Source organism: Mesoplodon bidens (assembly GCF_964165515.1).
Source record: "Mesoplodon bidens genome assembly, chromosome: 10".
NCBI lineage: Eukaryota > Metazoa > Chordata > Mammalia > Artiodactyla > Ziphiidae > Mesoplodon > Mesoplodon bidens.
Window position 1 is genome coordinate 48470846 of NC_138172.1, and position 15260 is coordinate 48486105.

Here is a 15260-nt window from a genome sequence, read left to right on the forward strand (position 1 = left end):
GGTAACAGGATAAATTCAGTGAACTTGAGGAGAAGATCAATAATTTTACTCCATCTAAACAGCAGAGAGAAAACAGACTCAAAAAAAGAACAGAGCTTCAGGGAGAAGTGGAATAAGAATAAAAGCTCTAAAATCTGTGTGGTAGGTAGAATAACACCCGTTCCCCAAAGGTGACCACATCCTAATCCTTGAGACCTGTGAATGTTACCATAAATGGCAAAAACACTTGCCACATGTTATTAAATTAAGGATGGAAAGATGATCCTGGATTATCTGGGTGGGCCCAATTTAATTACACGGGTCTTTATAAAAGAGACAAAGGAGGGTCAGAGTCAGAGAAGATGAGACAATGAAAGCAGAGGTAAGAGTAATGAAGCCATGAGCCAAGGGAGGAACCTTGAAAACATACTATGCGAAGTAAACCAATCACAAAAGACCACATATTGTATGACTCCATATATATGAAATGTCCATAGAACAGGCAAATCCATACACACAGAAAACAGATTAGTAGTTAACAGGAGCTGGGAGAAGAGGAGAATGGGAGGTTACTGCTTAATGGGTACAATTTCTTTCTGGGGTGAGGAAAATGCTCTGGAATTAGACAATGATGATGGATGCAAAACACTGTGAATATACTAAAAAACCACTAAACTGTACACTTAAAAAATGGTTAGTTTTTAACACAACATTGTAAAGCAATTATACTCCAATAAAGATGTTAAAAAATGGTTAGTTTTATGTTAAGTGACATATCTTGATCTTTTTTAAAAAGGGAATAATACATACTACAAACAACTTTAGCTCATAGTTCAACAATTTAGAAAAAAAGAAAGAAGCAGGAGAACTTTCCAACTCATTTCATGAAGCCAGTATTACCAACACCAAAACAAAACAAAGACATCACAAGAAAAAACAAAACAAAAAACTACAGACCAATACCTCTCATGTACTTAGCTGCAAAATCCTTAACAAAATGTTAGCCAATTGAATCCAGCAATAGATAACATACCACAACCAAGCAGTATGTATTCCAGGTATGCAAGGCTGGTACAATTAAAAAATAAAAAAACCAATGTAATACACTGTATCAACAGGCTAAAGAAGAAAAATCATATGAGCACATCCACTGACACAAAAACACTTTATAAAAATTCAACACCATTCATGATAAAAAAGCTCTCAGCAAACTAGAATAGAGGGGAACTTCTTCAACCTCATAAAGAACATCTACAAAAAAAAACTTACAGCTAACATTATACTGGTGAAAGACTGCCTTCCCTCTAAGATTGGGAAAAAGGCAAAAATGTTCATTCTTACCACTTTTATTCAACATAGCACTGGAAGTCCTAGATAACACAATAAAGCAAGAAAAAGAAATAAAAGGCATCCAGATTGGAGAAGAAGAAATAAAACTGTCCCTGTTTGTAGATGTCATGACCGTCTATATAAGAAAAGCTTCTAAAACTAATAAAAGAGTTTAGCAAGGTTGCAAGATAAAAGATCAACACACAAAAACCAACTGCATTTCTATATACTAACAACAATCAAGCGGAAACCAAAATCTTAAAACACAGTATCATTTACAATTGCTCCCCCAAAATGAAACATTTAGGTATAAATCCAATAAAATATGAACAGGATCTATGCTAAAAATTACAAAATACCAAAACAAAGAAAACAAAAAAGACCTAAATAACTGGAGAATTACCATGTTCATGGATTCGAAAAATCAACACAGTAAAGATGTCAATACTCCCCAAATTGACTACATATAGGTTAAAGACAATTCCTATCAAAATCCTGGTGAAGTATTCTGTACACATAGACAAGCTTACTCTAAAGTTTATATGAAAAGGGAAGGCCCTAGAATAATCAACACCATAGTAAAGAAGATGAACAGGGCTTCCCTTGTGGTGCAGTGGTTAAGAATCTGCCTGCCAATGCAGAGAACACGGGTTCGAGCCCTGGTTGGGGAAGATCCCACACAGCACAGAGCAACTAAGCTTGTGTGCCACAACTACTGAGCCTGCGCTCTAGAGCCCTCAAGCCACAACTACTGAAGCCTGTGCACCTAGAGCCCCTGCTCCACAACAAGAGAAGCCACAACAATGAGAAGCCTGTGGGCCAAAAAGAAGACCCAATGCAGTCAAAAATAAAATAAATAAAAATAATTTTTTTAAAAAAGAACAAAGCTGAAGGATTCATACCATCCAATTTAAAGACTTATTATATAGTTACAGTAATCAAGACAGTGTGGTATAGGCAGAGGGACAGACATACACACACACACACACACACACACACAATAGAACAGAGAACCCAGAAATAGATTCACACAAATGTGCCACAGTGATTTTTGACAAAGGTACAAAAGCAATTCAACAGAGATGGAATACCTACCAGAATGGCTAAAATAAATTTTTTTAAGTGATAACACCAAATGCTGGTGAAGATATGGTTAAACTGGATCACTCATACAATGTAGGCAGAAATATAAAATATGGTATAGCCACTCTGGAAAACAGTTTGGCCATTTCTTTTAAAACTAAAAATGAACTTGTACAACTCAGCATTTGTATGCCTGGGTATTTATCTGAGAGAAATTAAAATTAAAACTTAAAATTTTTCTGAGAGAAATTAAAAATTCATATACAAGTTTCTGTTCACACAGAAACTTGTATATGAATATTCACAGCAGCTTTATATTCATAATAGCTAAAAACTGGAAACTACCCAAATATCCTTTAACAGGTGAATGGTTAAACATATGGTATGTCCACACAGACAAATATTACTCAGCAATAAAAATGAACAAACTATTGATATGCACAATTACTTGGATGAACCTCAAGGGCACTATGCTGAATGAAAAAAGCCAATCTCAGAATGTTACATAGTTTATGACTCCATTTATATAATATATAACACTCTTGAAATAACAAAAATAACAGCAACAGAGAACAGATTAGTGGCTGTCAGGGATTAGAGATGTGAGTAGACAGGTTAGGAGGGCTACAAAGGGGTAGCCAGAGGGACTTTGTGGTGGAATACAGTTCTGTGTCTTGAATTTAGTTAGTGGTAGTTACACAAAGGTACACATGTAATAAAACTGCACAGAACCATACACACATGCACACAAATGAGTACAGTACACATACAGATATTAAGCTCTAAGTTCCGTAAATTGCTTTAAAAAAAAAGAAAAAAAGGGGCTTCCCTGGTGGCGCAGTGGTTGAGAGTCCGCCTGCCGATGCAGGGGACACGGGTTCGTGCCCTGGTCCGGGAAGATCCCACATGCCGCGGAGCGGCTGGGCCCGTGAGCCATGGCCGCTGAGCCTGCGCATCCGGAGCCTGTGCTCCGCAAAAAAAAAAAAAAAAAAACCTAGGCTTCAATCCATCTATTACCCTTAATAAAATAATCTTCAAGGTCCATTTGCACAATATCACTCCTCAGATCACTAAACCACAGCCACTACTTGATACTGTATTTCTTTCTTTTTTAAAAATGTCATTTATTTATTTATTTATTTTTGGCTGCATTGGGTCTTCATTGCTGCGCACGGGCTTTCTCTAGTTGCAGCGAGTGGGGGCTACAGTTCGTTGTGGTGCGCGGGCTTCTCATTGCGGTGGCTTCTCTTGTTGCGGAGCACGGGCTCTAGGCACGCGGGCTTTAGTAGTCGTGGCTCACAGGCTCAGTAGTTGTGGCTCGTGGGCTCTAGAGCACAGGCTCAGTAGTTGTGGTGCACAGGCCTAGTTGCTATGCAGCATGTGGGATCCTCCCGGACCAGGGCTCGAACCCATGTCCCCTGCACTGGCAGGTGGATTCCTAACCACTGCACCACCAGGGAAGTCCCAATACTGTACTTCTTGATAACTCAATGCTTTAACTTATTTTCCATACCCCGGATGCAATTTAGTTTCCCCCATCTCCATTCCTCTGTGCAAACCATTCACTTTGCTTTCTACATATTAATCCATACCTCCTCCTCCTTTTAAAGCCCAAGTCAAAACTCACCTAACTTCAGGAAGCTCCATGGAAAACACACTTATATTCAAACAAACTCTGCCACCATTAGCAGGGTAAGTCTTGGTTCCCTGATTACGTGCTTGGAAATGGCAATGCTCAATAAATGTCATTATTGTTCATTTATTTACCTATTATCTTCCTATTAGACATTTAAGTGGTATGGCTAGAGATGGGGAGTTGGTGAGGATAACTTATCCTCATGTGTTTTGATAAAGATTCAAATACTTTAGAAGCGTAATAAACCTACCCTATGCCAAATACTTAAGGAGACACAGCTATGTCTTTTAACAGTTTAAATTGTAGTTTTTTTCAATGTTTTAATCACGGGTTCTCCTGTATATACAGCCTTGGATAGAGATGAAGTGTAAACAGTAAAAAAGAAAAAATGTACAATCACTAAATTCTTTCTTCCTTCCTCTCCATTCTCTCATTTTCTTCCCAAATAAAAAGTAATTTCAGAGACTTCACTGGTGGCGCAGTAGTTAAGAATCCACCGGCCAATGCAGGGGACACGGGTTCGATCCCTGGTTCGGAAGACCCCACATGCCGCGGAGCAACTAAGCCCGTGCACCACAACTACTGAGCCTGCGTTCTAGAGCCCGTGAGCCACAACTACTGAGCCCAAGTGCCACAACTACTGAGCCCGAGTGCCACAACTACTGAAGCCCAAGCGCCTAGAGCCCATGCTCCACAACAAGAGAAGCCACCGCAGTAAGAAGCCCGTGCACCTCAACGAAGAGTAGCCCCCACTTGCTGCAACTAGAGAAAGCCCGCGCCCAGCAACAAAGACCCAATGCAGCCAAAATAAATAAATAAATAAATACATCATTTTTTTAAAAAGTAATTTCACAAAAATGTTTACAAAAGAGGGCATGAGGGAAGAAAAATATTGAAAACATGTTGCATTTTACATGAAGCATTCTACTCAAAATTGCTTTTTCTTAATATAATTACTGTGCGATAATATTTTTTAAAATAAATTTATTTATTTATTTTTGGCTGCACTGGGTCTTCACTGCTGTGCGCGGGCTTTCTCTAGTTGTGGCGAGCGGGGGCTACTCTTTGTCATGGTGTGCGGGCTTCTCATTGTGGTGGCCTCTCCCCTTGCGGAGCATGGGCTCCATGCACACGGGCTTCAGGAGCTGTGGCTCGAAGCAGAGCACAGGCTCAGCAGCCGTGGCGCACGGGCCCAGTTGCTCCGCAGCATGTGGGATCCTCCCGGACCAGGGCTCGAACCCGTGTTTAGTGCATTGGCAGGCGGATTCCCAACCACTGTGCCACCAGGGAAGCCCCACAACACATATTTTTTCTTTCTCTTCTTTAAAGCAGGTTCCTTCATGAGGAATTTTTCAAACCACAAGTCAACTTACTGGGTTTCAACCATCATTTTTCTTAGAGAAAACAGAATCAAATTAGAAACCATCAGTATGTATTGCACATAGTAAAAGTAAACATTATCTATCAACTATACTTCAATAAAAATATATAAAAAATAAAAAAGTAAATATTATCTTGTAAAACTTTTATTTCAGTGTAAATACACACGAAAATATGTAAAAGGTAACTGTTAGGAATGGTTTAGTCAAAGTGTGAAAGCTACTGTTCTAATGCCAGCAAATAAGCATTGGCTTAATATGAAGAATAATATAATGGAAAATGAAAACAATTTCCAATAAAGCATCCTAATTCAGAAGTTCACTATTTTACATGTTTTGCATCCTCCATGCACCATCCCCCATGTCCCCTCTTCCACTCTTCTGTCCTCTCCTAGCTGGTTCTTTAACTGCTGTGTTAGTGTACATTACACACCAGAATGGATTAAAGTGAAAAACCATGACTGAGCTTTCTCCTGAAATCCTTCAAACTGGGTAATGTTATCCCTTGAGACAGAGAAGGAGCTGCCCAAAGGCATGAGGGGGACTAAAAAAATTTCACAGTCTCTCTCCACTTTACTAGATCCTGAAATTTAAAAGAGTAACCAAAAATATGGATTTTATTCCTACCTGTGAGGAAAAAATAAATCAAATGAACCAAATCAACTGAAGATATTTCCCCCCCAAATTCTGACTAACCGTCACCATTACAGATACATATTCTAAAGATTTTAAGTATTTTTTAGTAAGGCTTTAACACCAACTAAAGAGCTAGTCCAGACTGTTCATTCTGAAAGATGACTAAGGCACTGTCACCCGAACCATGGAAAATACAGGACTTTACAATTTCATAAACCTTTTTCTGAGTAAGCCCTCTTGTCAGAGTCATACTGAAAATTAAAGCTCCTTTACAGAAACAGCTGTAAGAACAGTCATTATCATAAAAATCACGCTCTCTCTCCATACAAAGATGAAAATAAAGACACTGCCATATGCTCTGAGTAATTATTCAAGCAGCCTGATGGTTTTGCAATGAATCATCTCCCTCTCCTGTTCACTCTGGTGATCTCTATCTCAACGGATATTAACCCCATCCTTCTGGATGCTCCTGCCAAATATCTTGGATACTTCTCACATCCAATCCAATGGCATATCTCTAACTTCAAAATATGCTACACCAGCATCTGACTGCTTCTCACCACCTCCACTACTACCTCTCTCCCCTGGATAACCTCTCCTACCCTAATACCCTTAAAAAACTATTCTCCACATAGCAGCCCAGGTTATCCTTTTAAAACATAAAATCTTACGCAAAGCAAAAGCCAAGTACCACGATGACTTATCACACTTCATATCATCTGATGGCCAGGACCATCCATCCCTACCTACCACCTTACTCTCCTGATCTCTTCAACCTCTGAATCACTCTGCTCCAGCCACCCTTACCTCATTATTCCTTAGTCACATCAGTGTGCTCCTTCTTCAGGACCTTTGCGCTCCTGATGTTCCCTCTGCTTAGACCAAACTACCTACAGATAACCACCATGTTCACTTCTCCACCTCCTTCAGGTGTTTCCTCAAATGTCACCTTCTCAGTGAGGCTTTCCTTGACCTCTTTAAAACTCACCTCTATCCCTAGCAGTTCGCAACCCCTTTCCCTACTTTATATTTGTCCTTCATCACCACCACAAGGGATTTCTGTCTGTCTGCTTTGCTGCTGTATCTCTAGCATCCAAATAGTGCCTGACACACAAGAGGAGGTCAGTAAATATTTGTTGAATAGATTAATGACTCAAGTAGTGGCATATATTTTCAAGAAAAAAAATTTTGCTCATTTGGGGCAGAACAAACACAAAAATAGCCCAGTCTTCACGGGCATTACCTCATTATTACCATTGTGAGCCTTACCATTTATTGAGCACTTACTCTGTGCGCCAAGTACTATGCTGAGCACTCTCCTTACTTGCACTTCTTTTTTTTCATCTAATTCTCACAATAATCCCATGAGTTAGGTATTATTGATCTTACAAAGCAATGCAAGCAAAGGTAAGACTTAGGTCATAAATTAGTAAGATGCAGAGTAGGGCCTAGAAACCAAAACTACATGACGTTTCAACACCATACTCTTAATTGGTAGGCAACTGACTCTTTAAAGCTTACATTAACTGATTACTTATGTGTCAGGTTAAATTATTTACTTGCAGTGTCTTATTTAACTATTTTAATTAAAATAAAAAAACCCGAGGGCAACATTTTTAGTTGCCTAGCCAACATACAATTTTCCCTTCTTTAATAAGAGAACTTTTACCTACTTTGCTTTAAGTAATAACATGCTTGGATAAAAAGCTTCATTTCATTTGCAAATGGCCAAATGACACAGTTCTGTCCAATAAAATAGAAATGTATCACTGAGTAAGGCTTCCAGGAAAGAAAGCCTTTTGAAAGGGAGCCAACTGAGTTGTCATGTGACTTTGTCCTTTTACCATACTCTTCTGGCCTGGAACACAAGCACAAGGCTAGGGGTGGACCAACTATCTTGCAACTATGAAAATGCAAGTCACGTGCTAAGTGGAGTGGAGTGAAAAACTAGGAGCCTGGGTGCCTAATGGCACCTAGGCTGCCACTCCAGTTTTCGTGTCATATAAAGGAAGCAAAAAAGTATTTTATTAAGCCACTATTATTTGTTTTCCATTACATGCAGCCAAATGCAATCCCTATTTGATACAACCCTATGAGGTTGTTGGCCCAATGCTGGCCTTATTGAAAATGTTATCATAGCTAAGTCTTCCAATCAGGGGGAGAAAATACACTAACCATTAAGCATCAATAGAACATAACAGCTTTCACATTTATGGAGGAGCTAGAGGTGGGATCCTGGAATCTGTATTTGGAACCCAATACTTTAGACATCAAATGTGTAGCTAGTGAACACTAATGAAAATTTAAAAGGGGAGAGAAAGTAGAGAATAAAGCTAGTAGGCTGTCTTCACCGCAGTATCAAAGGTAGGTGAATCACACCTTACTAAAAATGGATCTTAAAGAACAATTTTCTAAACCTAGGCTGAGGTAAACAGTAAATATTTATTGAGACTTTTAAAAATGCATGATAACACGGGACTTCCCTGGTGGCACAGTGATTAAAGATCTGCCTGCCAATGCAGGGGACATGGGTTCGATCCCTGGTCCAGGAAGATCCCACATGCCGCAGAGCAACTAAGCCCATGCGCCACAACTACTGAGCCTGCACTCTAGAGCCTGTGAGCCACAACTACTGGGCCCGTGCACCTAGAGCCCATGCTCCGCAACAAAAGAAGCCACTGCAATGAGAAGCCTGTGCACTACAAAGAAGAGTAGCCCCGGCTTGCCGCAACTAGAGAAAACCCGCATGCAGCAATGAAGACCCAACACAACCAAAAAATAAATAAAAATTAAAACAAAAAACAAAACAAACAAACAAACAAAAACCAAAATGGGGCTTCCCTGGTGGCGCAGTGGTTGAGAGTCCACCTGCCGATGCAGGGGACACGGGTTCGTGCCCCGGTCCGGGAGGATGCCACATGCCGCGGAGTGGCTAGGCCCGTGAGCCATGGCCGCTGAGCCTGCGCGTCCGGAGCCTGTGCTCCGCAATGGGAGAGGCCACAACAGTGAGAGGCCCATGTACCGCAAAAAAAAAAAAACCCCAAAAACCAAAAAAACAAAAAACAAAATGCATGATAACAAAAGCCACATGGCACAGCCCTTGACAGACTGGTTTCCCACTTTGCCACTATATTTTATCATGGGCAATAAAACAGGTGGCAGGGCCTTACACTGCTATACTACCATGTCCAGCATAAATCCTTAAATCCATCTAAACCTGAATAAGATCTGGAAGTAAGGAAAAAAAAAAGATGCAGTGATGGTCCAATAAACATTACAACAGATTCAAAATATTACAAGATTACAAGTGTTACAAGATTTCAAATCATGTAGTATTTCACATTTTATGGTACTACCAAAAATTAGGAAACAGAAAAAGAAGAAAAAAAGAAAGAGATAACAAAGAGATTGTATGGAGTAATGAATACGAGCTAAAAGCTTCCTGCAAATAATTACACTTAATCTGCACAACAGCCCCAAGGACATAGGTACCATTATTCCCATTTTACAGACAAAAAACTGACACTAAAACAGTTATATAAATTGCCCCAGATCAAAGAGGTAGTAAGAGCTAATGCCAGGATTTGAATCCAGGTCAGTCTAACCCCAAAGCCCATACTATTACAGTTGCTTCAACACACATCAAATACAGTACAACACCTGGTCAGAAGTGCTAATGCAATAGTAGGGGTTAGGAAGGAGCTCAAAAACATTGAAAAGATAAATGATTAATAGTGAGACCAATACTATACCTTTTACAAGTAATCATACTTAAAGTTCAAACCTTTGCCAAAGCATGCTTAAGATGATACAATTCTTTAAAAGCAAGTCCTTTTTTTTTTGCGGTACGGGGGCCTCTCACTGTTGTGGCCTCTCCCATTGCAGAGCACAGGCTCCGGACGCGCAGGCTCAGCGGCCATGGCTCACGGGCCTAGCCACTCCGTGGCACGTGGGATCTTCCCGGGCCAGGGCACGAACCCGTGTCCCCTGCATCGGCAGGCGGACTCTCAACCACTGCGCCACCAGGGAAGCCCTAAAAGGCAGTCCTTTGAATTCCCAACTTGTATGCTTTTATTATGTTCTAGGAAGGGAACTTTCTCTTCTCTATAGGATTTTGCCAGAAAAAGAGAGAATAAGACCATGCGAGAAACTAACCCCAAATACAGTCCTAAGTAGCACATGTGAAAAAAATATATAGTTCAAATAACTGTATGTGCTTTGACGAGAAAGGAGACAGCATTATACCATTTCCTTAAAATACAATCCTTTAGAAACAGAAAATTCAAAAAGATTCCCCCAAGCCTTTTTTGCCCAGACTTCAACCATTTGTTTCCTGAAAAAAAATGAATATAATCTGAAGAAATTACAAAGATTCATTTTGAAAACTACTTACAGCTTATTACAAAATACTGTATTCCAAACATTTTGGCATGGAAGCAAAGTTAGAATAAGCATGCACTGGTTTACTGAGCCTTGCTACTTGTACTAGGCTGTAGTTCAAGGAAAAACTTTTCTTCCTCCCTCTTGGGAAGATGGGGTGAGAGAGAGTGTGTGAGGAGTGGAGTGGAAGTACATTAAGAACTTTCAGGAACTTATTAATGAGAGAGGGAACATTAAAAAAAATGACAAAATAGGATACACAAAAGAGAATAAATCTAACTATATCTAAAAGGGTTATCTACAAAATATCTGCTCCGATCAGTTTTTTTTCATTGTAAGGATATTTCCTTTAAAAGGTGAGATTATGACCACCATCTTCAGATACTTCCAAAAACCAATCAAATGCAGATGCAGAAATAAGGATCCTGGATTAGGCAACAGTTGGACGCCAGTACTGGCTCTGCCCATAACTAGCTCTGACTTTAGACAGGTCATTTTACCTTCCTATGTCTCAGTGTCTTCATCTGTAAAACAAGATATTCACCTTACTTCACACCTTACAGAAAACTTAACTCAAAATATATCAGAGGACTAAATTGAAGAGTTAAACTATAACAGAAGAAAAACATACGAAAAAAATCTTTGTGATGTTGGGTTACTAAAGATTTCTCAGGACTTCCCTGGTGGTCCAGTGGTTAAGACTCCGCGCTTCCACTACAGGGGGCGCGGGTTAGATCCCTGGTCGGGGAACTAAGATCCCGCAAGCCGTGGCACGCCCCCCCCGCCCCACCAAAAAAGACTGAGAGTAAATATTTGAAATCATATATCAGGTGAAGGACTCATATCCAGAATGAATACACACCCTCACACACATCTCTATAACTCAGTGAGAAGAAAACAATCCAATGGGCAACCCAAATGGGAAAAAGATTTGAATAGACATTTTACCAAAGAATAGATATGAAAAGCTAATAAATAAGCACATGAAAAGATACTCTCTATTATTAGTTATTACAGAAATGCAAAACAAAACCATGATCAAATACCACTTCACATCCACTAGGATGGCTATAATCAAAAAGACAGACAACAGGGCTTCCCTGGTGGCGCAGTGGTTGAGCGTCCGCCTGCCGATGCAGGGGACGCGGGTTCGTGCCTCGGTATGGGAAGATCCCACATGCCGCGGAGCAGCTGGGCCCGTGAGCCATGGCCGCTGAGCCTGCGCGTCCGGAGCCTGTGCTCCGCAACAGGAGAGACCACAACAGTGAGAGGCCCGCGTACCGCAAAAAAAAAAAAAAAAAAAAAAAAAAAAAAAAGACAGACAACAAGTGCTGGCAAAAATGTAAAGAAATAGGGACCCTCATACATGGCTGATGGGAATGTAAAATGGTACAGTCACTTTGAAAGTTTGTCCACTTCTTAAAAAGTTAAACATAAATCTACCATATGACCCAGCAATTCCACTCAAGAAAAATGAAACATGGTCACATGAAGATGTGATGTAAATGCTTATAACAACATTATTCCAAATAGGCAAAAAACAGAAGAAACCCAATGTCCATCAAGTAGTGTCCAATAAAAAGGAGTAATATACTAATACAGGCTACAACATGGATGAACCTCAAAAAAACATTACACAAAGTAAACGAAACCAAACACAAAAGATCACATATTATATGATCATATTTATATGAAATGTCCAGAAAAGACAAATCTATAGAGACAGAAAGTAGATCTGTGGTTGCCTTAGGCAGGGGGTGGGAACAGGGAGTGACTGCAAATGTACATGAGGCATCTTTCTGGAATGATGGAAATGTTCTAAAATTGGATTGTGGTGATGACTGAACAACTCTGTAAATTTACTAAAAAACTATAGTACTGTATACTTAAAACAGGTGGATTTTATGGTATATAAATTGCTTTTAAAAATGAAAGAATATTATGCTACGTGAATGAAGCCAAACAAAAAAGACTGCATATTACAAGATCCCATTTATATGAAATGTCCAGAAAAGGCAAATCTATGGATACAGAAAGTAGATTTGCAGTTGCCTGAAACTGGGGGTAGGAACAGGGATTAACTGTAAACAGGCACAAGGGATCTCACTGGGGTGATGAACATATTCTAAAACTGTATTATGCTGATTGGTGCACAACACAATAAATTTACTAAAAATCATTTAATTTTATATTTTAAAATGGGTGAATTTTATACTAAAAAATGGGTGAAATTATACCTCAGAGTAAAATTGTTTTTAAAAATAAGGTGATCAAATCACATTGGAGTTAACTTTTTATCCTCGGACCACTTTGAGAATAAGATGAAGACTAACCCTATCCCAGAGGCCTGAGCCTCCCTTTTGCTCGCTCACAGACACCTTATTGGTCTGAGGACACCAAATTAACAAGTTTCTAAAGCTCTAGAGCCTTGTACAATCTTAATAGCAAGGGCATTAGGAACAACTACAACCCTCCTCTTCACCCTAGAAAGATGTACACCTTACCAGAAAGAAAATCAAAATTCCTTTTCTAAAATGATAAGGACCCCCTTTCCTTACTTTTTAGACATCATTTTGGAATCTCCCACTTAATCCCTTTTTTCTTTTTCTTTTTTTTGGCGGTACGCAGGCCTCTCACTGCTGTGGCCTCTCCCGTTGCGGAGCACAGGTTCCGGACGCGCAGGCCCAGCGGCCACGGCCCACGGGCCCAGCCGCTCCGCGGCATGCGGGATCCTCCCGGACCGGGGCATGAACCGGTGTCCCCTGCATCGGCAGGCGGACTCCCAACCACTGCGCCACCAGGGAAGCCCTAATCCCTTTTTTCAATAAGAAACTCTGATTGAGGGACTCAGAAGCAGTCAATCAAGACAGAGACCTAGCTAGCTGTCTTTAGAACCAACCAGTTCACATCAAAGACCCAGCATGTAGACGAGATCCATGAAGTGGCTTAAGGAAAAAGATGTAATGTGTTTCAGATAAAACTTAGCCCAGATTTGTTTTGAAACAAGAAGTAAAGTGAAAAAAAGAAATGTGACCAAGTTTCTCTAAACACCTACCCAGTGCAATAAACACTACCCCCCCCAAGATAGCTAAGGAGTTTTCAGCCACTCTTTGTTATAAAACTAATTTAGGACTGGATGCTGATCTAGCAAAGCAGACAATCTCCTTCCTCCAACACACAAGGGTCTGCTCGTGTCTGTTGGACTGAGCTTCTGTTTAGCTAAACCCACCCCCTTTTGATTTCTTAAATCACTAGATTATTGTTGTCTAACAAATACTCCCCTCATCCCCAGTCCCCACCCTCCCCCAATCACTGTGCCTCTGTGAGAATTACAATCCATGTTTGTGCAAGTTTTGGTCTCTGCCAACTGGTATTCCCAGACCCCCTTCAAATCCATTCTACACACAATAGCCAGGTCCATCGGACTGTATCATGTCTTTGCTTGAAGCCCTCCAATAACACTTAAAATAAAATTCCAAAATCCTTACCTTGGCTGAGAAGACCCCTAAAATCTGGCTTCTCCCTTACCTTTCTAACCTTACCAGTCTTCTTTCAGGTCCTAAAACACACCAAGCTCTTTCCCTCCTCAGGAGCCTTTGCATTTCCTCATCCCTCAGTCGGGAAAAAATTTCCCTAGGCTCTTAAGACTCCCATCCTTCAGGGCTCAACTTACATGTAAACGCCTCAGAAAAAGCATCTTCCTTGAAATCGCCCCAACTAGGTCTCCACGTTATCCTCTATCAGAACATCTTGCTTATTCCCTTCCTAGCACTTGCCAAAACCTATAATTCTTTTTATTTACCGACTTATTTACTGTCTACCTTCCTGACTAGAAAGTCAATTCCAAGCAGTCGTAAGTTGTGTCTACATCGCTCAGAGCGGTACCTGCAGCTTCATCTGGAGAGGATCCTCAGCTCTACCCCAGCAACGCCTGGCACTTCGTGTGGGTTCTCGCACGGATGCGGGAGTGAACAAAAGCACCCTAACCCATCAACCCCCGAATAGGTGTCCGTGCCCCCAACTGCAATACCCCATTTCTCGCACCGCCTCGTAAAGGCCTGTCCCACACCTGCACTTTTCTTTCTCTCTCAGATACATCTGTCGCTCAGGTTCAAACATCTGTCACTACACAAATCTCTGGTGAGCCTCTCAAACCCCACCCCACCGCGCCGCACAGGCGCGCCACTCAAAATCCCCTCCTTGCCTTGCACGCGCTGCACAAACCCGGAGCCTCACCCACGCTCCCTACCAACCCCCGGGCCACTCGAGCGCCCACGAATATCTGGGAGCCCTGCGCTCTCCGAGCTCCCGCGGGTCCCCTAGTTCCCGCGTGTCACCCGCCATCCAGCGCGGCGCCTCCCCCCTCCGCGGCGCCAGCTCTTACCTATCACCTCCTGCAGCTCGTAATCGTCCCTGTTGATGGACCAAGGAAGGGCGCTGGAGTCCTCGGACATGACGGCGGCACGGCACTCAGCCCTCCCTCAAACTCGCTGACCTCCCTCTTCTCCTCGCCGCGCCTCTCCCCACCCCCAACCGCTGCCGCCGCGCCCCCACCAACCGCCTCTGGAACAGCCACGGGTCGACGGCGCCTGGCGCCGAGTGGCCGCGCGGCAGAGCAGCGGGGGGCTCGAAGCACCCGCGGACCTCGCCTCCTGCTCCTCCGCGGCCGGCACTCCCCTGCCCGGCCCAGGTCCCGGCCTCGGCCTCCGTGGCAGCAGCTACAGGAGCTTCGCCTCGGCCCAGCCCCTCTGTCCCGCCCTCCACCCCAGCCCCACGCACGGGCCAAACTTTCCCTTCTCCCTCCACCTGCCGACACGCAGCGCGCTGACGTCATCGCG

At 41.9% G+C, this 15260-nt stretch overlaps 1 protein-coding gene across 1 annotated transcript in view; it reads right to left on the reverse strand.

Moving 5' to 3' along the window:
- Nucleotides 1-15204, reverse strand: part of OXSR1 (oxidative stress responsive kinase 1) — a 110504-nt gene extending 95300 nt beyond the window's left edge. The window contains exon 1 of the mRNA XM_081245632.1: nucleotides 14807-15204. Within this exon, the coding sequence (XP_081101758.1) occupies nucleotides 14807-14876 (70 nt within the window). The 5' untranslated portion in view covers nucleotides 14877-15204. The remainder of the gene's footprint in view (nucleotides 1-14806) is intronic.
- Nucleotides 15205-15260: the final 56 nt, after the last annotated feature.